General features: G+C 38.2%; 1 protein-coding gene across 2 annotated transcripts in view; it reads left to right on the forward strand.

The window, feature by feature from the left end:
- Nucleotides 1-2,134: 2,134 nt before the first annotated feature.
- Nucleotides 2,135-23,970, forward strand: part of MED14 (mediator complex subunit 14) — a 62,770-nt gene continuing 40,934 nt past the window's right edge. For both annotated transcript variants that reach the window (XM_081124860.1, XM_081124861.1), the window contains exons 1-10: nucleotides 2,135-2,502; nucleotides 6,932-6,958; nucleotides 9,280-9,385; nucleotides 15,949-16,122; nucleotides 16,775-16,904; nucleotides 17,360-17,488; nucleotides 17,815-17,922; nucleotides 18,465-18,597; nucleotides 19,369-19,519; nucleotides 20,002-20,113. In XM_081124860.1, coding sequence (XP_080980986.1) covers nucleotides 2,288-2,502; nucleotides 6,932-6,958; nucleotides 9,280-9,385; nucleotides 15,949-16,122; nucleotides 16,775-16,904; nucleotides 17,360-17,488; nucleotides 17,815-17,922; nucleotides 18,465-18,597; nucleotides 19,369-19,519; nucleotides 20,002-20,113 — 1,285 coding nt within the window. In that variant the 5' untranslated portion in view covers nucleotides 2,135-2,287. The remainder of the gene's footprint in view (nucleotides 2,503-6,931; nucleotides 6,959-9,279; nucleotides 9,386-15,948; nucleotides 16,123-16,774; nucleotides 16,905-17,359; nucleotides 17,489-17,814; nucleotides 17,923-18,464; nucleotides 18,598-19,368; nucleotides 19,520-20,001; nucleotides 20,114-23,970) is intronic.

Raw genomic sequence — 23,970 nt, forward strand, 5'->3', positions numbered from 1 at the left:
AGCGTGGGGGGGGGGGGGGGAGAGAAGGAGGGAGGGAGAGAGAGAGGAAAAAAAACCCCATCGATGTGAAAGAGACACATCCATTGGTTGCCTCCAGAAAGGGCTCGGATAGGGGCGGGGAACCAACGGGGAATCCACGTGCCCTTGACAGGGAATCAACCACGACCCTTCCTGCCAGGACCCACACTCTAATCACTAAACCACACATACCAGGGTCCTATTTTCCATTAGAACATCCTTTTTAATAACTAGTTTTTAATTTTTAAAGTTATCTATTCAAACTCACAAAAATTTCAATAAGATGTAATCTTATGGGTGTGACTCTCTCTTTTCTAAAACAATTCTTCACCCATTAATTTTTTCTTTTCTTTTATTCTCTCTAGGTAGAACCTTACTGCCAAACAGAATGAACGCCGAAAGGCATGGTGTATAACTGTGTTTAATATATACAATAAGGCAGAGTTAAAATCCTATCGATATCACAGAATAAGAATCTGAATGTTAGAAAAGACCTTAAGGACCATGTTGTACAACCACCTATTTTTTGTATGTATGTAACCAGCAAGAGTTTTTAACTGAAGTCAATAGTTTTCAAAAGAGGGGGAAAAACTTCAATAAAAGAAATCAAAACAACTGCAAAAGAAATGGTAATTCTAGTTAATTTGTTTAAAAAAAAAAAAAGTGTTTGTTCCCTGAGGTAGCCTGTATAGGGAGGAATGAGTCTCTGCCCTCCAGCAGCTGCATCTGTAGGGGTTATAAGTAATCCTAATGCCTTTTTATAAGTGCCTGGTGACATTGTGTGTAAATGTGTTTTAGGACCACAAAGGAGGGAGTAAGCAATTTCACTCCAAAGGTTACACCTTCAGAAGACCAGTGAATGGCTTCAAGAATGACTACACAGGTGAAGAATGAGAGTATTTTAACTTTAGGAAACAGCAAGAGCGTCTCTAACACCTAAGAATTACCGATAAAGTATCTGCAAAAAGCTGTTTGAAACAGGTCGCATCAATGGATGCTTTTTAACGGTGGATTTCTGCTCAGGCTGCACATTAGAATCACCTAGGAAGCTTGAAAAAAATCCCGAACCCAGACCTCACATCAGACCAATTAAACTCGAATCTGTGGGGCTGGCATAGTATTTTTAAAAGCACCACCCCCCCCCCCCACCCCTCCGCTCAGTCTAAGGTGAGGGTGAGATTGAGATCTCCGTTTTAAAGCAGGAAGCAAAATATGAAATGTGGGTTTGAGATGTGGGCATAGAAGATGAACTGAAAGCTCTTGGAGGGTAGGGCAGCTACTGCAAGAGCAGGGACAAGAACCGAGTGAGCGCCAGCGGGAGAGGATTTAAAGGCTGTTTTTTTGTGGTGGCACTGCCGGGTTTTGGGGGTCGTAATAAGATCAGCATCCATTCAACTCCACTAAAGTGAAGTTATTCTGCCAGCGGCCCTGCTTCTACCTCCAATCATATTTTCTCGCATCTTTTCCCACAGTTATAAAAAAAAAACAAAAAACGACAGAAACGTTTTCTATCCCACGAAAGGCGCATGAGCAGACTGTGGGAGGTGCAAAGACCTGAGAAGTCACAAGCGCGCAGCCTTTACAATTTCTTCGCGATTCCAGAAACACAACTCACGACACACCTAGGAGGGCTCCCGGGAAGCACCCGCGTCCCGCTGGTGAGTGCGGATAGTTACCTCAAGGCAAATTGGAGCCTTTTAAAGCCTGAGGGCGGCGAGGGCAAGGGCGGGGCAACTACTGACGTCCCGGGTGACGACACCGCTCCTCCCACACAGCCGCTTCCGGTGGCGCGCGGCCCCGCTTCCGCTTTTCAAGCCCGCGCGCGGCCCCGCCCCACTCCCACGCACTCCCCCCCCGCCCCCCCCCCCCCCGCCCCAGCTTTCGGGCGCCCAACTGCCGGGAGAAAGGCCAGGTTCTGTCGGAAGTCCCCTTGCAGGTTCCCCTTCCGTTCTGCTTATCGACTTCCGCTTTGGGCCGTCAATATGGATGCTGCGGCTGCCTGGCAAAGCGGACTCTGATCCGTGGCCCAGGCGCAGCTTCTCTGCGGCAGCCGTCCCGCTCCCCCGCCCTCCCCCCGCCCCTCGCTCCCGTCCCTGGGGCTGGCGGGCTCCTCGCTACATGGGGGCGGGCCTCCGCGCCGGGCGCTCGGCTTCCTGTTCAGAGGCGCTCTGGCGGTAGGCGGCTGACTCTGCCCGCGCCCACTTCGGCGCGGCGACCGAGCCCCCGGGAGGCTCTAGGGCCGCTGCGCCAAGCCGGACCCTGAGCAGCCATGCCCCCCGTGCAGCTGGAGAACCATCAGCTGGTCCCGCCCGGAGGCGGTGGCGGAGGCAGCAGCGGCCCCGCGTCAGCCCCGGCGCCTCCTCCCCCTGGAGCCGCGGTGGCGGCTGCTGCTGCCGCCGCGGCTAGCCCTGGCTACCGGCTGAGCACCCTCATCGAATTTCTACTGCACCGGGCCTACTCGGAGCTCATGGTGTTGACGGATCTGTAAGTGCCGCGAAACCCATGCCTGCTCCCCAGTTTCCCCCTTCCCGCCCAACCGGCTGAGGGGTTTGCACCTCTCTCTCCCCTAGAGGCTGCTGTTTTCTCTATGCGGGGCTGCTTAGTCTAGAATATCTGAACTCCTGGGGCATAGCGGAGGTGAAGGAGAGAAGCTTTGCGTTTGGGGGTCTTTCTGGAGAAGAAGCAACCGAGACTTGTTAATTATGGATGTTGTTAGGCTTGCATTGGAAATCTCATCTTTGGGATTTTTGATCAAGTTGCCACCAGAACCGTATTGATTTCTTGGCTGGAAGCTTTTTAGCCCAAAGCCCAAGATTAGGGTTTAGGAATACATAATATTCGAGCTTTTAAAAAAATCCCAAAGATGGGAAATCAGTTTTACAGCGCCTTGACGGTACATTTTAAATGTGGGTTGTAATTGCTCCTGTCTAAGTTTGAACTCGGGAGATGTATTGTGTATAAAATAATCCAGATTTGGGGGTTCCAAGTTGTTTCTGGAACTTTTGAAATCTTAACTCATTTGGTGTAAGTAAAAGATTTTTGTAACTGGTCTGCTGTTACTGTTTCTTGGAGTATGAAGGGAAATTGTAAATCACCAAGTTACCCATGAATTGCCTTGGGACATGATTAGGGTGCAATCCCTTCAGAATAGGATCAAAATACTGTAATGATTTTCAATGTTCGAAGAAAAGGCACTATAATATTTGAGGGTGTATAAACTTTCCTGTTTTGCGTATTTTACTCCAGGTTCAGAAAAAGGTAAGAATTATTAGTTTTTAATCTACATTAGTTTGTATCTTTTATCTGTTGCTAGACTCCAGATCAGTGTTTTCCATTGAAATAATTAGTATATAGATATTAGGTTGTAATTTGTTACTAGAGACTGTTAAAATATTTGCAGATGACTAGGAATTTGAAAAGGTTCCTCTTATTCCTGTAAAACATCATTCTCACTCAATTCTAATGTCCTGTGCTTTATTAAATGGGACAGAAAAAAGTCTTCCCCTGTCTAATGAGAAACTTAAGTAGCTGTCATGATTAGGGATTATTGTAGTATTATACTTCTTTGCACCATTTATTGTTGGATTTCATAAAAATCCAAGAGTATCCATGAGAAAATTTCATGTATGTGAAGGTCACATATCCTATGTATAGCTATGGAAAAGTGTTAATCACTGCTGCTATGAGTGGTTGTGTAATTTGTTTTTTTCATAGGGATTTGTAGAAATTCTTTGAATTATATTGTGGTGGTCTTACTATTTTAGGACTTAGTTATGAAGAGTGGAGCATCTTTTTTATTGCTGTAGAATAGGTATATAGTTTTAGCCCCATGCCCTTTATATAATTATGATTCCCATACTTATATCTCTAGCATAGACCTCCAGACTGTATGTCCAGATGCCTACATGCAAATAATTAACAGGCATTTAAGTGTACCAAGTCCAGAACCAAACTCTTGCTTCCCCTCAATCCCCCCAAACCTTTCCTATCGCACTAAATAAATAGTAGCTCCATTCTTCCTGTTGTTGCTTAAGCCAAAAATATTGGAATAATTCCTGGCTCCTCTTTTTTCTAGCCCCACACCCAGTACAACAGCTTGTCTTGTCATCTCTGACTTCAGAATCTGACCACGTTTCAACATTTCCATCAAGTGTTATTCCTTCGCCTATGTTACTGCAGTAGTCTGCTAACTGGTATCTCTACTGCTGCCCCTTCCCTCTTCAGTTTTCCTCCAAAAAATAGCCAGGATGATCCATTTAAACCTGCTCACAACCCTCCGGTGGTTCCCCATCTCACTTAGAGTAAAAGTTTTTATAGTCACCTATTTATAGGGTGACCGTAAAATTTATGGTCGAATTCGGGACACTTTTGAGCATGAAAGATGGTGCTGTTAGTAATAATGTCAAAGTAACAGGCATAAACCCAAAGAAACTATCTTGGGCAAACCAGGATATGTGGCACTTTAGCTTCAAGGCTCCACATGATCTGTGCCTTCTCTTCCTTACCTCTCTACATTTCCCAATACTCTCCTTCTTGCTTATTCTGTTTCAGCTACTCTACCCTCTTGATGTCTTGTGAAAGTGCCAGGCACACTCCCCCCTTAGAGCCTTTGCTCTTCTCCCAGAAATTTGTGTGGTTTGTTTTCTCATTTCCTTTAGGTCTTTGTTCAGGTATAACTTACCAGAAAGACTTTCTCTATCCATGAAAAGCCCTCTGCCTCTTCGCTCCATCCTTTACTCACTGCTTTGTGTCCCATCTCCTCCCCACTGGAAGCTCAGTGAGGACAGGGATTTTGATTTGTTTGCTGCTTTCCCCAGGACCTAGAACAATGCCTGGCACCTAGTCAGGGTTTAACTAATTATTTATTGATTTAATACACCAGTGAATGAATTTTTAGAATTGTCATTGTAGACCATGGAGAATTTTATGGGAAGAGTCACTGTTGCTCTTGATTGATATATATAAAATAACTTTTTTCTCTTTCGATTTGTGGTGACCAAAATTAGTTTAGGGACTTACCTTCGAAGTTGCTAAATCATGTATTTCTCCTTGTTCTAGGTAGAAACTGTCGGGATTAATGTATTAATAATGTAAAACCAGTGTTCTTATATACATTATAAGAGTCTCATTTTTGCCACATTTGCTGCTTGTCTGAACTATTGAAAAAGAAAAGAACAGCCTTGGCATTTCGGGTGGTTTGTTTTTGGCCCCAGATTTCTGTGTTTTTTCCTTTGCTTGTCCACTTCCTCCTTCTGCCACACACTCCCTCCCCCAGCCCCCAATAAGTTTTTGTGACTTACCTTTTCCAAAAATTAGCATTTTAAAGCTTTTGCCGGAAATGGTGGATTTGTTATCTGTATAGGAATTTTAAAAGATTGGGAGGAATTGGTGGGGAAAGGGATGCAGACAGCAAAGCTTATCCTTTGTCCGTGAAATCACACCACCTCTGACATGAGATGATCCTTATAGGGTCCCTGGGGCAGGTGGGTAGAGCTGGAACAATGATTCCTGTTCTTTCTGAAACCCCCAAAGGCTCTACTCTTTTGTTTCTCTCTTACACCCATGGTTCTCACTCTCTCCTTCCCTTGAGGACAAGGGGAGTATTCTCTAGAGCTTTCACATGTAGAGGAACTTAACAGCTGTTTTATTTCCAGTCTTACAATAAAACCTTAATTTCTGCTCCATCTTCTGGTCTGCTGGTTCTTCTAGCGCCTACCTAGTTTCCTTTATTATTTGGATGATATCTTCATCTTCCATGCCACTGTCTACCATAAGAATTGTAGGTTACTACAAGCCAGAGCTCATTTTAATAGTTTTCCCTCGTAGCCTTAGTTTTTCTGTACCTGTGGCATGTGGGTGAGAGAAGAGGATCTAAGGGTCTTGGTGTGTATTCTTCAAGAATGATTAAACGTTAGGGGAGACTCTGGAGTTCAGGCTGTTGAGTCTTGGACCATGGGATAGAGGTTTACAGAATATGGAGATTCAGGAGGCAGATCAGGAGGACCTTTCTAAAAGCATCTGTGGATATGAGAGTGCTAAATGGCATAATTTGTCAGGGAAAATGGTGACATTGGTTGCTGGCTATCAGTACTGGAGAACTAGCAAACAAATAAAAAAAGAAAAACCTTACTGAAACTGTTTAAAAGTAATAGAAATCATTTACATCTAACTATAGGCAACATCATAATTACTATAAAACCCTTGCTGACACTGGCTCTTTTGTGTGCTCAGCTTCCAGTTTTGCCCACCATAACAAAACAGGGGAGGAGGACCTTTCTAAAAGCATCTGTGGATATGAGAGTGCTAAATGGTATAATTTGTCAGGGAAAATGTTGACATTGGTTGCTGGCTATCAGTACTGGAGAACTAGCAAAAAAAGAAAAAAAATCAAAACCTTTTAAAAGTAATAGAAATCATTTACATCTAACTACAGGCAACATCATAATTACTGTAAAACCCTTGCTGACACTAGCTCTTTTGTGTGCTCAGCTTCCAGTTTTGCCCACCATAACAAAACAGGGGAGGATTACTGCTTGGAAGCAAGGTTCCACTGGATACGGAGAAACTGGCAATTAAGTAGTGCTCTGCATCCATGAGCATTTTAGCCTTAAAAGTATTTTCTCTGACTCCCTCTGCTATAGTGTGCTAATGTAAGACTTAGGCTTCTTAAATGTCTGAGGTTCATGCAATATCTTTTGAAACATTTTGAATGGAGAGAAATGCTACTTCATTGGTTTTTCCCTTATAGCTTATAAAAGTAATAAAGAGTTGGTAGCCACACAGGCCTGTAGTGGCTGTTTATCTTTTTTTTCCTGAAACACTAAGGTAATTAATAAAGTCAAAATAAAGACTACTTATCATATTTTAATGAAGGTGTGCATATATTTAGTCAGTTTCTTTTTTTTCTTCTTAGACTGCCAAGGAAATCTGATGTGGAAAGGTGAGTATGAAAAAACCTTAAATCTGTGTCTATGTTGGTATATCTGTGAGAGTGTGTGTGTTTATGTGTGTGTGTGTGTGAGAGAGAGAGAGGAGAGAGAGAGAGAGAGAGGGTGGGTGGGTGTGGGCATGGATGGTAGGGCTGCAGATTGGAAACCTAGGCCCAGAGAGCTTGGGGTGATTTTTTTCCGCATAAACATTTGTTTGTAATTTCCTCATCCTTGACAATTCTTGGTGTGACAACTCTGGACCTTAGATTCTAGGAACCTTTATTAAGTCACTGACCAGGTCAAGTCCTTAGGGGCATAGGAAGATGTAGAAAATTTAGAACTTAATGGAAGAAGCCAAGGAATAGGCTGACTCTAAAAGTTGGCTGCTAATTTACCACTTGCTACAATGATGCTATTAGGTATCTTTAGAGACTTGACATTTTCCTACAGTTGTTTCTGTTTTATAGTTGAGAGAATTTTGATTCAGTTACAGTTTGGAACTTAATATTTAATATGTTTCCATAGGCCAGAGGAGCAAGATAAATGACGGTTTCAAAGAAATCTTGTGATAGAGGTTTAAATGATGGCTACAACATAGGCTATTTGACTATATCTTTGGCACTACTTACGTTCCTTAGTTTATTATTTTTTAAATACCAAGCCACTAGGGAGGATTTTAGCATTTATTAATGATTACACTCCACCCCTACCCTCAACTGACCTTTCTGATAGAATTAGACATAGATTGAAAAGGTAGAGGTGGAAGGGAAAATTGAAGCATGCTTGTGTTATGGTTTGGCTGGTCAGTTTTAAAGGAAGAAATGAAAATGAAACTCAGGATTTGTTCTTTCCACTCGGGTAGGAAGGGCTCTGGGAAACCTATCACTTGAGACAGCATAGTGTCAAAGAAAACCCATGTTACACTAGTTTGCAAAGGGGGATGTCTTTCCAGTAGAGGAGCTCATTTGGGAAACCAAATTAATAACATACAAATAAATATGTTTGTTCTGGAAGAGGAGCAGAGACCTCACGTCCTCTGTAAGCCGTTCCTGAGTTAGAGTGACAGTACTGAGGCTCCTGGCACTGAGGTGGCTGCCAGATCATAATGCACATTTAACATTTCCTCTGTGTCCCCACTCTGGCCTGTGAGGCTCTGCTTATTTTATCTCTTGGATCCTTCACAGACACCGGCAAAAAGTCATAACTGTATTTGTCTCCTTGATTCTTCTCTTTATACTACCAGTAATATTGCTGGCTGATCCTTAAGGAAGCCTGTCAGGTTATTTATGGGCTAAGTATGCTCTCGATTGGAGCTAGACTGTGTAGTCTTCAGTCAGGATTATAGTTCAGTGAAAACTTTATTTTGGTGGATTATATCATGGTATTGCTGTTGGTGAGATGGAGAGATGTGGATTGGATCTGTAGGTCATTGAACAGCTGTACTAAGATTAATAGGTCAGAATCCACTTGGAGGGAGGTTGGTGTCCTCTTTGGGTCTCGTCATTAGTTCTGGCCTATCGAATGTTTTTCATTATTTTAGGGAAACCATGAAAAGTATGATTATCAGTTTTGTAGATGACATGAAGTTGAGAGGTCTAGCTAACACATCAATTGACAACATAAAGCCTTTAGTTAAGCTTTAAAGACTTTATAAGGAGATGATAAAAATAGTGCTAAGTATTGGGAGAAAAAGCATTGTAGGTGGGTATAGAATAAAAATAGATATGGACAGACCTAGCTTTTACTTTTAGTACTCAACTTTCTTTGCTTTGCTAATTTAGTATCTAAGTTTATCATTGAAATTTGTTGCATAGTTAAGTTCTTTGATTATTTAATTTTTTAAATCATGCCCTTGTAAGATGGGAATTTTGCCCCTGCTTTTGTAGGAATAATACAGTTTCAAGCTTTATTTCAGTTCCTTTCTCTTACCAAAAAGGTCACTAATTCATAACTCATAATTTCAGTTGTGAAATTCATAACTCCTAATTTGGTCCTCTGTGTGACCCAGTTAACTTCTATATAGTAACTTTAGCTGTGAATTTAGTATATTTTAGTAAACAACTTTTATTGCAATATAAAATTAATTTTTTAAATGTGGTTTATTACTAAAACATTCTTTTTGATTTATGACTGTGAGGTGAAAAATAAAGCATATGCAGGTGGTATACAAAATACGACAATAGTTTATATGTATTTAGATAAATATTTTAGGTGATTTATTTTGTTGTACTGGTTTTAAACAAAGATTGAGTCATACTTTAGCTCAGATAAAATAAACTGTGAAATTCTCTTTTAAATATGCTGGTTTATTAAGAATTGTTCTATTTTCTAGGAAAATAGAAATAGTGCAATTTGCTAGCCGGACACGTCAACTCTTTGTTCGATTACTAGCTTTAGTAAAGTGGGCTAATAATGCTGGTAAAGTGGAAAAATGTGCGGTGAGTTAAACTTTTGATTTTATTTTATATAAAATAAGTTTGTGGAATGTTAAAATGGACACAGTTTCTAATGTTAGCTTTAAATTTATATCTGCTGATTTGTTTTGAGAAACATTACTTATGTGAATAATCATATTTCTTATGATAATGTATAATATATTTCTGTAGAAGCTTAATATTTGTTTATGGACAGAAAGAAGAGTAGGCAATATCTGGAGACATCATTACGCTAGAAGACATTCATCAGGAGACTTGAAATAAAGGGGGGAAATGGTTAACTTACATTTGCATGGTTCTTTAGAGTTTGCAAAGTACTCCCATAAATTTTGCCTATTGACTGTTAACAACCCTGTGAATATGACAAAGTCAGTATTTTCTAATTTTACAGATGAGGAAACAATAAGGTTCCTGGAAGTTAAATGGCTTCTTCAAGGTCACAGAGCTGACAACAGCATTTATCTGTTCGTTTATTCATCTTATTCTCCAAACGCTTGTTGAGCACAGGTTATGGGATATAGTGGATGGAGACTTGAATAAGGAGGCATAGCCCCTGCCCTCAAGAAGCTCATAGTCTTTTAACTGTTGAATCACTCGTTTGAATTCAAAGGAGTGACATGTAGTGAAGCGTACCAAAGGTACTAAAGTCTGCCCTCCCCCCAGAGTTTTAAGCTATGTACAAGAAGTGTTCAGAGGAAAAAGCATTAGTAGGGATTTTGTGTTTGCCTTTTGAGCTCTTAACTTGGGGGAGGATGGTGTGGCGTTAACACATGAGATGCTTCCTGTTTTGCTTCAATCACTTCTAATGAGAGGAATGTAGTTCATATTGGAAAGGGTAGAGTAATTGTCATAAAATGAATCGAGTCCTAAAATAATGAGAACATTTACCCACTTTAATTGAGATCAGCTCTCCAGGCCTAGCTTTATAAGGGCAAGTAGCCTCCTAGCCACTGTCGGTTATTTTGGGAAAGTGGGGGAAAGTGGATAGCTTTTCTAAGTAAGCTTGGCATTGATGCTGAAATTCTTTTGTTCATTCAATTACGTAGTGACACTTAAAATTTTAATTTTTATAGGTGAAAGCAGAAAAACAACTTTGTATTGGTTAAATTATATTCAAATCATTTAAAAATTCTAAGTTTATCAGGCTTCCTGGATAAATTAAAATTAGCAGCTACCCATTATAGAGGTACCATAATAAGTTTATTTTAGCACCCTGAGAAGCTAAATTGGAAATACTTTTATAGTAATTTTTTTAAATTTTTATGTATTGATTTGCAAGAGAGAGAGAGACAGACATCGATTTGTTGTTCCACTTACTTATGCATTCATTGGTTGATTCTTTTATGTGCCCTGACAAGGGATCGAACCTGCAACCTTGATATATTGGGATGATACTCTAACCAATTGAGCTACCGGGCTGGGACCTTTTATAATAATTTATATTTGCCAATCTATTGGGGTTTGCAAATTCCATAAAATTCCACTTCAGAAAGAAATCTACAACACAGTTGTGTTTCTGCACATGATTTCCTGACATCTCACCTCAATTTTAACCCACTGCCTTTGCTATCCTCAGTTGCACTAGGTTCCCTTATCATTCATTAGACTTAAGGCTGATGTGAAAATTGCTAAAGTGAAAGGAAAAAAGAGATTATGAAGAAGTTGAGAATTTAAAAATTCTAGAATAATTTTCTTTTTTAAAAATAAAAAATAAAACCTGATTTTCAATGAAATTAGTGCTCAATTCCAGCTCTGGCAGCTAAGCCAATGACAAAACTGAAGAATTCTATAAGATGCATTCTAGCCCATATCTTCTGTCTCTAGGAGTAAACTGAGGACATCCTTGTATGTAACATTGATAAAAGTTTATTTACAGGGAGAAGACTTTATACCATATATTAAGTTTTCCTTATAGGGGAAAACTCCTCATTCATCTGTTGTCTGTTGATATGATTGGGAAATAAAAGTTTGTAGACAGAAAGTCTTTTGCACACTGTAAAGCATCATTGAAAGAATAATGCTAGCCCTGTGGTTAGAGCATCAGCCTGCACACCAAAGGGTCATGGGTTCGGTTCCTGGTCAAGGGCACTTATGTCCGTTGCAGGTTCGATCCCCAGCCCTGTCGGGGTGCATGCTGGAGGCAGCCAATCAATGTGTCTCTTTCACATCCATGTTTCTTTCTCTCTCTCCCTTTCTCCCCCCCCCCCACTTTCTCTCTCTCCCCCTTCCCCTCTTCCCCCCTTCCACACTCTCTAAAAAATCAATAGAAAAAATATCCTTGAGTGAGGATTAACAAAACAAAAAAGAAGAAGAAAGAATAATGCTTTACATTATTATAAATACTTAACAGGATTATTCAGAAAGTTTACAGTTCATTTCATTGTTTTGGAAATTGGGCACCAAGTCCAAATAAACCTATTTTGGCTGAAGTGAAGAAACGTGGTATGGTATTTCTGAAAAACGTAAGGTTTCTTTCCAATAATTAGTTACTTTGGGATAATCTTTTCTTAAAGATGTTCAAATTTTCAGTGAAAAGTTAGGTATTACTGAAGTATATAAAATCCAACTGTTCAATTTTTCAAATCTGGTATTAAATCCCAAATTATACCATAGGTATTTAAGTTACCTGTTTGATACTACTGAGCTGTGTTTCAGTAACATATCAAACAAAACCCAGAACTTTTGGTTTTGATATTGAGTCATATTGCATTCATATTTCATTAATTCCTAATACAGTATTCTGTTAGTTTTTTGAATTGGTTATTCAAATAAGTCATATTCTGATAAAGTCTCACTGAATTTATATAAAGTTTTAGTGTTTTCTGTGAATGTAGATACAGATGTGTTTATGTCAAAGATAAAGTCCTTCAGCTGGAGAATTAGTGGATTATTTGTGTTTTGACACTTCTGTTCTTAGCCTAATGATTATTTAGTATCTTTAGAGGTGCATAGTAGATAATGATCTTTAGCCACACCAGACATATTACATGAGTAGCTGAGTGTATAAATAGTTTATAGAACTCTGACTAATGGTAAAACAGTCTGGATAATGTTTTATATAAGAAAAAGAGAAAATCTCTCTTGTCCTCCTAGAGCTTTTCAAAAAGCAGCTTTATTGAAATTTAGCTTACATCCCATCCCCTCCACCCATTTAAAGTGGTTTGTAGTATATTCACAGATATGTGCAACCATCATCACAGGCAATTTTAGAACTGTTTCATCACCTCAAAAATTAAACTTTTACCCTTTTAGCTGTTGCCCCCAAGTACCTAAACATTCATATACAAGTTTCATATGTTTTCATTTCTCTTGAGTATATACCTGGGATTAGAATTATTGGTCTTATAGTAACTCCTATGTTTAATTATTTGAGGAACTGCCAGAATGTTTTCCAGAATGGTCCCATTTTACATTCCTATGAGTAATGTAGGGTTCTAGTTTCTCCATGTCAACACTTGTGTGACATTTTGATTCTAGCTGTCCTAGTAGGTGTAACGAGGCATCTCAGTGTGGTTTTTTTTTTGTTTTTTTTTCCATTTCTCTGATGACTAATGATGTTGAACATCTTTTCATGTGCTTTTGGCCGTTTGTATATTTGTCTTAGAGAAATGTCTGTTTGGTGCTCAGTTAAATTTTTAGGGAATTGGGGAACACTTTGTGAAGTATATGATTGTCAAACCACTATGCTCTACAGCTGAAACTAATATGAAATAATATTGGATGTAAACTGTAACTGAAAAATAAAATTTTAATTAAAAAAATTTAAAGAATATTATTTGTCATATTAACAGCTGGTATGTTAGTACTTAAAATAAAAAAATGAACATGCTAATCATTAGGGACCTACATGGATTCACTAATAAATTACTCAAAACTAAAGTTTTATTCTTTATTTAGTTGATTTCTGAGTCAAAGGAATATAGCTGAAGCTAGTATATTTTGAGTTGAGCAAGGTGGTTTAGAGCATTTCATTAATTACCCATGTTTAAGGTAGAGGGACTTGGGCTGGATAAACTGTGGCACCCACTAGGGTTGATACATGTCCTCCTGGAGGGAGATCTTTGCTGTTTTTTGGTTTTGGCTTTGGTCTGATAAGCATTTTTACAGTGTCCTCAGTGAAAACCAGTTTAGAAATTGAGAGAAAGCCGGATTCAAAATATGTCAAAATCAGACAGATTCCAGTCCTGCTTTAAGTTAGGATGGGAAAGCAGATCTTGCTTGTTAGAGATTCATGAAGATTCATGAACAAAAAAGATCAAGGCCTTTTAGTTAACTCCAAGCTTGCTGTGTGTTAGCAGTGGCTTCTTATAAGAAGTTAGTGTTGGCAGCATTGATAGAAATCCATTTTACTGGTGTGGGGGCACAAAAAAAGTCCCTCCTATCTTTCCAAGTTCTTCTGATTAGGCTAATAATCAAATTAACATGAGGCAGATAAATAGGAGAAAATATCCAAATTTATTAATATGTACATATGGAGGTTCCATAAGAATATAAGACTGGAGGACACACTGGGAGGTTGAGGCTTATCTGCCATTTTGGACTAAGGTGAGGGAAGCAGGGATCTGGTATTTCAAAGAGAAAGCAGGCAATTTGCTGGTGGCTGAGAAAGAGCAAACGTGGTAAACAAATTCCTGCTGGGCTACCCAGAAACAATGGGGCACAGAGGGGAGTCCAGCAAACAGGCTTTGCTAGATTCCTCCCTGTCTGCCACATTTAATTTATATTATGATGCTAAAGTGATGCTTCTTTCCTTTAAACAGGTTTTTCTATCTGAATTCCTTTAGGCAGGAAAGAAGGAGGGTCAAAGGTTCTGTCTGAGTCTTTTGTTTCTTAAAAATAATAAGCTTAAAATATCCCAAAAAGTATATTTTGGGATGGCAAAACTTTGATCCCCTTCACTAGTCATAGAAGGTAACACTTGTACTGGGCCTTGCTGGTCTAATGAAGAGTTAAAAGAAACATTTTTTTGGTTCCAGCTTCTCTGATGTCTTAACCTAAGCCTCAATTTTCTTATCTCTAAGGTAATGGTAATTATCTCATTTTGTCTATTTCCTGGACTTGTGAAAGTCGGATAATAAAATGAGTATGGAAATACTGAGAAAATGTAGAGCATTGTGTATGCATGATGTGGCATTCTGGATACCATATTTTAAATTGGCCACTGGTACACACCCATTTCCAGGCAGTGGGTCAAGGATGCTGAGCCAGGAATTTGGAGATGTGAAGACTAATTGAAATGATGTGGAATGGTTAGCTTGAAGATAGGTTGGGTTTCCCCAGTTTGAAGGGCATGAGAGACTAAGTATTGTTTCAGAATAGAAGTAGAAGATAAAAGTTTCAAGGAAATAGATTTCAGTTCTGTGATGAGCTCTACTAGTTCAGAAGCCCTTGTGAAATGCACTGAGTAGGGAACTGATAGGAAGGATCTCCATATTGGGCATGAAGTTTACCTAGATCTCATAATGGGCAATGTTTATTGAGTGTTTTGTATGTTCTAGGCACTTCCAAAGGTTTCATATGCATTAACTCTTAATCCTCAGAACAGCCTTATGAGGTTGGAAATCATCTCCATTTTACAGTTGAAAAAACTGAGACACAGAGGGATTAAGTAACTTACCAAGGTTATTGGGTAAGTTGCAGAGTTAAAATTGAGACCAGGACAGTCTGGGTCCAGGAGTTCACACTTCATTACCACCTGTTAAACAGATTTTAACTGGAAGTCTTTTTAAAAGAAAGGGTTTATTAGACCATTGCTAGCAAAAAAGAAAGAAAGAAAGAAAACTGATCTTGGGGCATGAAGTGGAAACTCCCAGTAGCATGACTAGCTGGGTAGGAAAGACAGACATGTCCATTCTCCTAGAGTTTTGCAAGCATTTTCATACATCAAGTGGTGGTGGTGGTGGGGGGGATGTAAGCCATTCTGAAAGGATTTACATTAGCTATTGACAAAGGAGGTGGAAGAGAAGGTGAATCAGGGCTAGTTCTGGGATTCCTTAAAACTGTTGTGTAAACAAGAGGCGGAGGCTCCTAGGGTTCTAAGGTGCCTGGCTCTTCTCTCCTTTTAGATAATCTCGGAAATAGCCACCTGGCAGTTAGGTTAATAATTCCAACCTACGCTAAGGAGTATGAGCAGCCTTTTGTTGGTTCTGTACTGCACTTAACTGATTGACACACACACACACCCTTTTGTCTCTCCCACCCTCTGGCCTGCTGTAATTTAATTTAGGACATCTCAAAATTTTCTCCTTGTCACCAACCAACTCTAGAAGTCTGTAAGAGTAGTAGAAAGCATTCTATTCTATTTCTGTTTTAACGTGATATTTTATATGTGTAATGGTAAGGATGAAGAAACGAATTGGAAAACCTTTTACTTAAATTGATAGAAAGTTATTGTTTTTAAAAATATTTCTTCAAATTACTGGTAAAATTTTTGAAGGACTATTTTGTAATATGGAACACCTATATTAATTCCCCTTGAACTTTACTTTGAAATGAATCAGTGATATTTGAAGTGAAAAGTGGCTGGTTTTCCAGGAAGCTTAATACATTTACCCTTTGCTTTAAAGATGATCTCGAGCTTTTTAGATCAACAAGCCATCTTGTTTGTGGACACTGCTGATCGCCTGGCCTCATTAGCTAGAGATGCTCTGGTCCACGCACGCCTACCTAGTTTTGCCATCCCATATGCCATTGATGTACTGACTACTGGGTCTTACCCACGGCTGCCAACTTGCATTAGGGTAAGTTCATTGTCCCCCCATCCACCCCGTTCTTAAAAGTTGAAGGCTTTGGCATTGGATCTACTACATTATTAAGTAGACCAGCAAAAACTTTTATATTTTTAAAACAAATACTTCATGTAGTTTGTTTTTGCCTCTATAACTAAAATTGTGTTTTGTTTTTGTTTTTTAAATAAATTGGGGTCAGAAAGTGAGTAGCTCTTAAAATGGGTGAATCTTTTTTTTTTTTTTTCCCCATGAGGGTAAACAGATGTGCAGATGTAACATACCTCTATTTCAGATATGAAAATAGTGCATGCTAGTTGCTTTTGGGAAGTGTTTTTAAAAATTTATTGTGGTAGTTTTTTACTGCCTTGGTAGTTTTGTATTTTATACTTTTAAAGAAGTGGTGGATGCCATCTAATGACATTAAGTTTGTTTCATAAATAGAGCATGAAGAAGATCATGTTGCATGACTGTCTTAGCTGGGTGACTGGTGGAACCATTTGGCATTCTAATGCATGATAGTAAAGGTCACTATTATTGGATATAGACTGCAGAAATGAGTGTTGAGATTCTCTTGGGTAAAGTAAGAAAATACTGCATTAAGACAGACACATAAAAATTATGCCTCTTTCTACATTATTTTAAAATTACTTAAATTTTTTTGAAGGATAAAATTATTCCTCCAGACCCAATTACCAAAATTGAGAAACAAGCCACACTTCACCAACTGAACCAGATTCTTAGACATCGACTTGTAACCACTGATCTTCCTCCTCAGTTAGCAAATCTTACAGTTGGTATGTACCTGAAGGTTATTTTTTTTAAGAATTGACTTGTTAGAAATATATATTTTAAAGCTTTTGGGATTTTATTCAAAGAAATGTCATTATGAAGTTTTGACCTATAATTCTGGTGGTGTTTGAATCTGTAACTTGTCAGCCTTATCATTTCTCTTTATTGCCTGAAAATACAGTGCTGGTATTTGGGTGAGTTCACCTGGGGTTGGAGGAGAGATAAGTCCCAGGGTTGAGCCTCAAGAAAATATTGGTCATTGATGTTAGAAGAGTTGCTTTGGTTTCTTGATGACCTGGAACCTGGCTACTGCTTATGCAGGAACCACTGAATTGTTTGAACATTTATGAAAAAACATTCTATCTATTTAAAATTTCTTATAAGCAAGACTGAAAGTTCTGGGTTAGCAAAAAGCTGCTTACTTTTTAGCAAAGTAGACTTCTTCTTCTTCTTCTAAAAGCAAATGGCCGGGTGAAGTTTCGAGTTGAAGGAGAATTTGAAGCCACCTTGACTGTAATGGGAGATGATCCTGATGTTCCATGGCGTCTTCTCAAGCTAGAAATTCTAGTAGAGGATAAGGAAACAGGAGGTAAATCATAAATAAGGATTTAAATCATAAGTATTGATTTAAATGTTTGATGTTTTTGTATCATTGAAACGTTTTAGCAAAATAATAAATGTGTTTGTCAATTTATTTATCCTGTAATTTGAAGCAGATTTTTATGATCATCAGAACTACCTACTGACCTTAGAGGCTTCAGTGTTTAAGTATAATGTTCTCTAGTTTCCATAGATAGTTTCAGTTCTTTTTTCAAAAAATTCATGATCGGTTAATATATGCTTCCTTAGTTGATACTATGACATGATCTGTATGTTTTTCTGATTAATGACTATGTTTTCTCCTGTAAATGGAAGATGGGCGAGCCTTGGTTCATAGCATGCAAATCAACTTTATCCATCAGCTGGTGCAGTCTAGGCTCTTTGCTGATGAGAAACCTCTTCAGGACATGTACAACTGCCTACGTATCCTTCTGAAATTTGAGACATGTATTTATAAGGAATTTGTGTCTTCCTCTCGCCTCCACATTTCCATCTGCCCCTAGTTTTGAACTGTAGCAGCCTAAACTCTCCCTGCCCCCTTTTTTGGGGTAGAAATGGGGCTGGGGGAACTAGTCAGTGTGAAGAATAAAGATCTATAATAAACCAAGATTTAAATTTACTGTTGACTTTGCAGGTAAAAACAAAAAATGATGAATCAGAAGTAGTACTATTTGGAGAAAGAATGGTACTATTTGATCTACCCATTTTTTCTAAACTATGACGAGTTAAGGGGCAACTTGGACCTTACAGTTTGTTTATATTGGATCAAAATTAAATATACACTTTTCTAAAATTATGCCACAAATTATACCACTTTTTAGGCTAAGTCATTGGTGAAATATAATTCCAGAAATTTCTTTCAGAACCAGCTTTTTGGGAATAGAGCTCTTGTTAAATGAAGTTTGCTTGTACTTCATTGGCTGTTGTAGTAATATGTATTATATTTGCTTAATGAGATCCATCAGATTCTTTCTGCTTATCACTTCAGTTAGAAGTGCTACATTCCCAAACTCTAATGTTAATCCGAGAGAGGTGGGGAGACCTTGTGCAGGTGGAGAGGTATCATCCTGGAAAGTGCCTCTCCCTCTCAGTTTGGAAGTAAGTAAAGTTGATTCCGGTGGGTTCCAGCTATGGCTGTAAATATTCTTTGTTTCTCTTTTTCTCTCATACGTCTGATATGCTATATACTGATAGCTGTGTACCTCTAGCAATATGATTTTGTGTAGTAAGGTCCCGTGGTATCGTATAAACTACAGAGGATACCCATAATAGACAGCTCTCTTAGAATGTGGCATGTTTTAAACATGTAGACATCTATCTGTTTGTACTAAGACTTACTATTCTTAAGTTAGATTACTCTGGGCTCATACCAGATTGCTAAAAGACTTAGGTTGTTGGATATTGTTTTTAAAAAACATGCTTGCGTATCACAGTTTTACATTTTGAGTTGCGCCTTTTAAAAATCTGTTTTGGGAGGGTTTTGGGGGAAATTAGTATTGGGCTGTTTACAGTCCCCGATTCCCTATTTGAACTTTGCTTGATTCCCATTTTCTGTAAGGGAATCAGAAATGAATAGACACCACTTAGAATACAGGTGGTTTTGTTTTCGGATTTTTGTTTGTTTGTTTGTGTGCATGTGTTTTATTTTTAAATTCTATGTCTGTGGGTGTTGTTGTTTTTTATGCAGTAAATCAAATATTGTGTTTGATTATAGATTAGCTGTCTTCCCAATATTAATGTATTCCCTCCACAAACAGTGAGGGCCTGCCATGTTCTAGGCTCTGGCTAAGGCCCACAATGGATTGCCTCTATTTCATTTCAAAAGTCAACAGGCTTTGTTGAAAAAAATTGTGTATTTTTTCTCTTTAGTCAACAGGTTCTTGGGAGAAAAACAGGGACGGCATCTGTTCACAAAGTTACAATTAAAATCGATGAGAATGATGGTTCTAAGCCTTTACAGATTTTTCATGATCCTCCTTTGCCAGCTTCTGATTCCAAATTAGTAGAAAGAGCCATGAAGGTAGATGATCTCGATATATTTTAATATTGGTTTAATTAAATGAATGTAATATAACTTACCATTTATACTTAAACTTTTAGTATAGATTCTTTAAACTACCTAATTGTTCCTAAAACCCTTTATGGAACTTGTTTTAAATGATTGTTATGCTTCTGCATTTGTTATTTTTAAAAATCTAATATTATTACATAAATTTAAAGATTTCTTTCATATTTTATAATTTCAGTCAGATCATCATTTTATTTTTAAGGTCTGTCATTTAATCTCTATGATAACTGATACATATAGTATTTAGTTTTATACTCACCAAAATGTTATTTATAGTCTTTAAGCTATCAGTACCACATATTTATTTTTTGAAATTTAAGTTTGCACTTAGTGTGATTCTAAAAGGCAATATCTTGAAACATGATAACCTACTCAGGCTTTAAAATAAAAATGTTTAAATTGCACATATGATTCTGCTGTTCTTGTCTATGCAGATTGATCACTTATCAATAGAAAAACTCCTGATTGACAGCGTTCATGCACGAGCTCATCAGAAGCTCCAGGAACTGAAGACCATTCTTAGAGGCTTCAATGCAAATGAAAACTGTAGGTTCCTTTAAATGGGCATTTCTATCTTTCTTTTGTTTAAATTAGTATTCACTTCTATTTCTTGAAGGGTCTGTCTTAATATGACTTCTTTCCGGATATACTGGTTTTGTTGTGGAGGCTGGACATTTTTGCCTTTTAACTTGTGATCTACCAAACTTGTCCTAACTTTCCCCTTATTTTCTTTTTATTTAGCTTGGCTTTGTTTTTGAAATGTATGCATATTAACCCACCTTAAAAATTTTTCCCATTGAAATGGAAGCTATTTTAACATGAATCTTCTTTTAGTTTTTCTTCTAAGGGTAAGGCAGCTTTGCAAATGTTTATAATATAGTTATAAAATGTGCCTCTTTGAAACAGAATTTATGCTTTGTCTTTAAAACATTTTTCTGAATTGTTAATACATTAACAAGGTTCAAAATAAGAAATACAGATATACACACAGTGAAAAATCTTCTAGTTACCTAGTAGACTCAGAGCTTTGGAGGATAGTCAATCATTTAGAAAGTAAGCACCTTCATTCTAGAAATATAGTTTCTCGGTATCATAATGTGCATATTTACTGTCCCTACCCCAGTTGTTTTTGGCCATGATTTCTTTGTGCCCACAGTGAACACCCTTTAAGTGAGATGATGTAGGTGAAGTGCTGTGTAAATATGAAGTCTTAATAGCACTAGTAGCAAAAGTACTCTTTCATCATCACAGAGCCCACCTTAGTCCATTATACTTAAAAAAGCAACTTCTTAGGTATGGACTAGTCACACTGGATTAAAATTGCTTTGATATAGTAGATAAAAACACTGCCTGAAGAAAAGACAGAAAGACAGGAAAATAAATTTGTATTTAGAATGCAGTATTTCCAAGAAAGGTGAAAAAAATAGAGGTGAAAAAGAGGATCTAAGACAAGCTAAAGACTAAGAGGAAGGGCCCGGCCGGGCGTGGCTCAGCGGTTGAGCGTCGACCTAGGATCCAGGCGATCGGGGTTCAATTCCCGGTCAGGGCACATGCCCGGGTTGTGGGCTGCAGCCGATCAGTGACTCTCTCATCATTGATGTTTCTGTCTCTCTCTCTCCTTCTTCCCTCTCTCTGAAATCAATAAAGATATATTTAAAAAAAAAAAAAAAAAGACTAAGAGGAAGGGCAGCTTAACTTAAAAAAGCAAATGTGGGCCTTAAAAAGATAAAGGGTATGCCAGACATCTATCTGGTGAATGTAGTGGCTAAATCCTATTTTGAGGGGGCATGTCTAGTAACCCATCAAGGTTTAACATTAGATTTCTCAGGTCTTAATAATTTAAATTTAATTATGAGATGTAGTGGAAGCTGTGCACCCCCTCATTTTAATTCCTCAAGCAAAGGTGTTAAATAAGACCTAATATTTATGATTGGAAAGCATAATTAAAACTGCCATTTCAGTTAGAAAGCCCACATGACCCCCTTTTTGTTTTTTAATTGCTTTATTGAGATACAATTCACTCATTCAGTGTTTTTTAACATATTCAAAGAGTTGTGCAGCCATCACCACAATCTAATTTTAGAACATTTTAATCATCCCCAAAAGAAACCCTGTGCCCATTAGCAATCACTCTCCCGTTCACCCTCCCACCAGCCCCCTGGCAAGCACTAATCTATTTCTGTCTATAGAATTGCCTTTTGGGACATTTCAGAGTAATATCATACACAGCAGGGCCTCAAATTACATCATATTGTTCAATGTCGTTTTGTTGTAATATTGATGCAATGCCATAGGAACTTAATTCTTGTTTATATCAATTAGCCTATGGTAAAATTGGTTTTATTATGTGCTGTTTTGCTTAAAGTCTCGGAACCTATCAGTGACTTTAAGTGAGGACTTACTGTAATGTATGGTCTTCTGTATATTTCTGTTAGCAGAATGTTTTTGAGGTTTGTCCATATTGTAGCATGTTTCAGTACTTCATTTTTATTGTCAATTTATTGTATGGATATGCCACATTTGTTTATCCATTCATCATTGATGGGGTTAGTTTCCACTTTTTTTGCCTATGATGAATAATGCTGCTATGAACATTTGTGTACAAGTTTTTGTGTGGATCTGTTTTTATTTCTCTTGAATATATATGTACCTATGAATGGAATGACTTGGTCATATGGTAACTCTGTGTTTTACCTTTTGACATGTTTAACACCTCTTTTTTTATTCCACTAGTAGCATATGAGGGTTCCAGTTTCTCCACGTCCTCACCAACACTTGTTACTGTCTATCTTTTTGTTTCTAGCCATCCTGGTGGGTGTGAAGTGGTGTCTCATATGATTTTGACTTGCATTTCCCTAATGATTGTTAAGCATCTTTTCACTTATCTTTTTTGGAGAAATGCCTGTCCAGATCCTTTGCCCATATTATAATTAGGTTAGTTATCTTTTTATTATTGAGTTATAACAGTTCTTTATGTAAGTCCCTTTTCATGTATCATGATTTGCAAGAAATTTAAAAAAATTTTTTTCATTCTATGAGTTGTCTTTTCATTTTCTAACACAAGTTTGTAACACATTTTTAATTTTGACAATGTCCAATTTGTCTGTTTTTTCTTTTGCTTTTGGTTTTGGTGTCATACCTAAAGAATCCATTACTTAACCCAAGGTCATGAAGATGTACTCTGTGTTTTCTTTAAGTTCTATAGTTTTAGCTCTTACATTCAGATTACCTTTAGTTAATGTTTGTGTGTGGTGTGAGGTAGGGGTCCAACTGCATTCTTTTGCATGGGGATATGCAGTTGTCCTAGTAACTTTGGTTAAAGTACTTTTGCAATCTTAATTTTTTCTAATTTTTCTTCTAGTTTTTCAAAATAGCAAAATTCTAAAATTTTATTGGGATTGTGGAAAATAGACGTTTGTGATCTTGTGATAGGCTCTGGTTTACTTTAGTGTCATCTGTAAACAAGATTTAGTAAAAAACTCAGTATGATTGCCCAGGGGATATTTACTTAGAAAAATATACTCTAGGCATGTGTTTACGTAGGAAGTTTTGTGTGCTAATCAAATAAGTTGCAGGGATTTTTTTCTTTAGCAGCATTTTGTAGAGATGTCACTATTTGAGTTAGTAGCTAGAAGATCTGAGTTCAGCTGCGTGCTCTTGAATAATCACACTCTTTGGGCCCCATTCTCCTCATCTGTAATTAGAGGATGTGCAGGCTCTTCCTAGATCTCTAACTCTAGTGGAAGTGTGTTACTGCTGTGGTTTTCAAGCCCTACGTGTTTGTAGAGTCCTCAGTGTTAGGGACTGGTGTTTGGGAAACTAAGTTTTAGAGGGAAGGAAGGTGCTGGCATGTGGAGTTGGGTCTCTCAGTCCTGCTTTAATCAGAACAGTTCTGGAAATGAGGACTGCTATAAGAAAGGGCCTGCTGACCCACCATTTTAGGACATAAGCTTTAACTTGTTTTTTAAATTCATGTTCATGCATTTATACTCCTTATGTAGTCTTACTTGATCCCTTTTGTGATGGGAAAGCATGCTTTAGTCAGATCCTTTACTGGGACCAGGGGCTGTTCTTGGAATCCCTTAATGCAGTCACCCTTTATCACCTGGCTTTTCTTCCAACTCCTCAATGGAATAAGCTGAGGACATGGAAAATGGAGCATTGTAGGGGATGGCTAGGAGAATGCACAGACAGCAGGCTTTGTGTAGCCCAGGTGGCAGTATGTGGTTTCTTTAAGGGTAGGAAGTGGAGTTGGGCAAAGGCTCGGGGGGAAAGTAGGCAAGACTTCAGAGAGAAGTTCAAAAAAAGGCAGTGCAAGGCACTGCAGGTGACTTGCCATGTGGCCTGTTCGCAGCATTGCCTGACTCTTGAAAGCTTGGGGGCTCTGTCAGCACTGGAATTGG

The sequence above is a fragment of the Miniopterus schreibersii genome, assembly GCF_964146895.1.
Source record: "Miniopterus schreibersii genome assembly, chromosome: X".
NCBI lineage: Eukaryota > Metazoa > Chordata > Mammalia > Chiroptera > Miniopteridae > Miniopterus > Miniopterus schreibersii.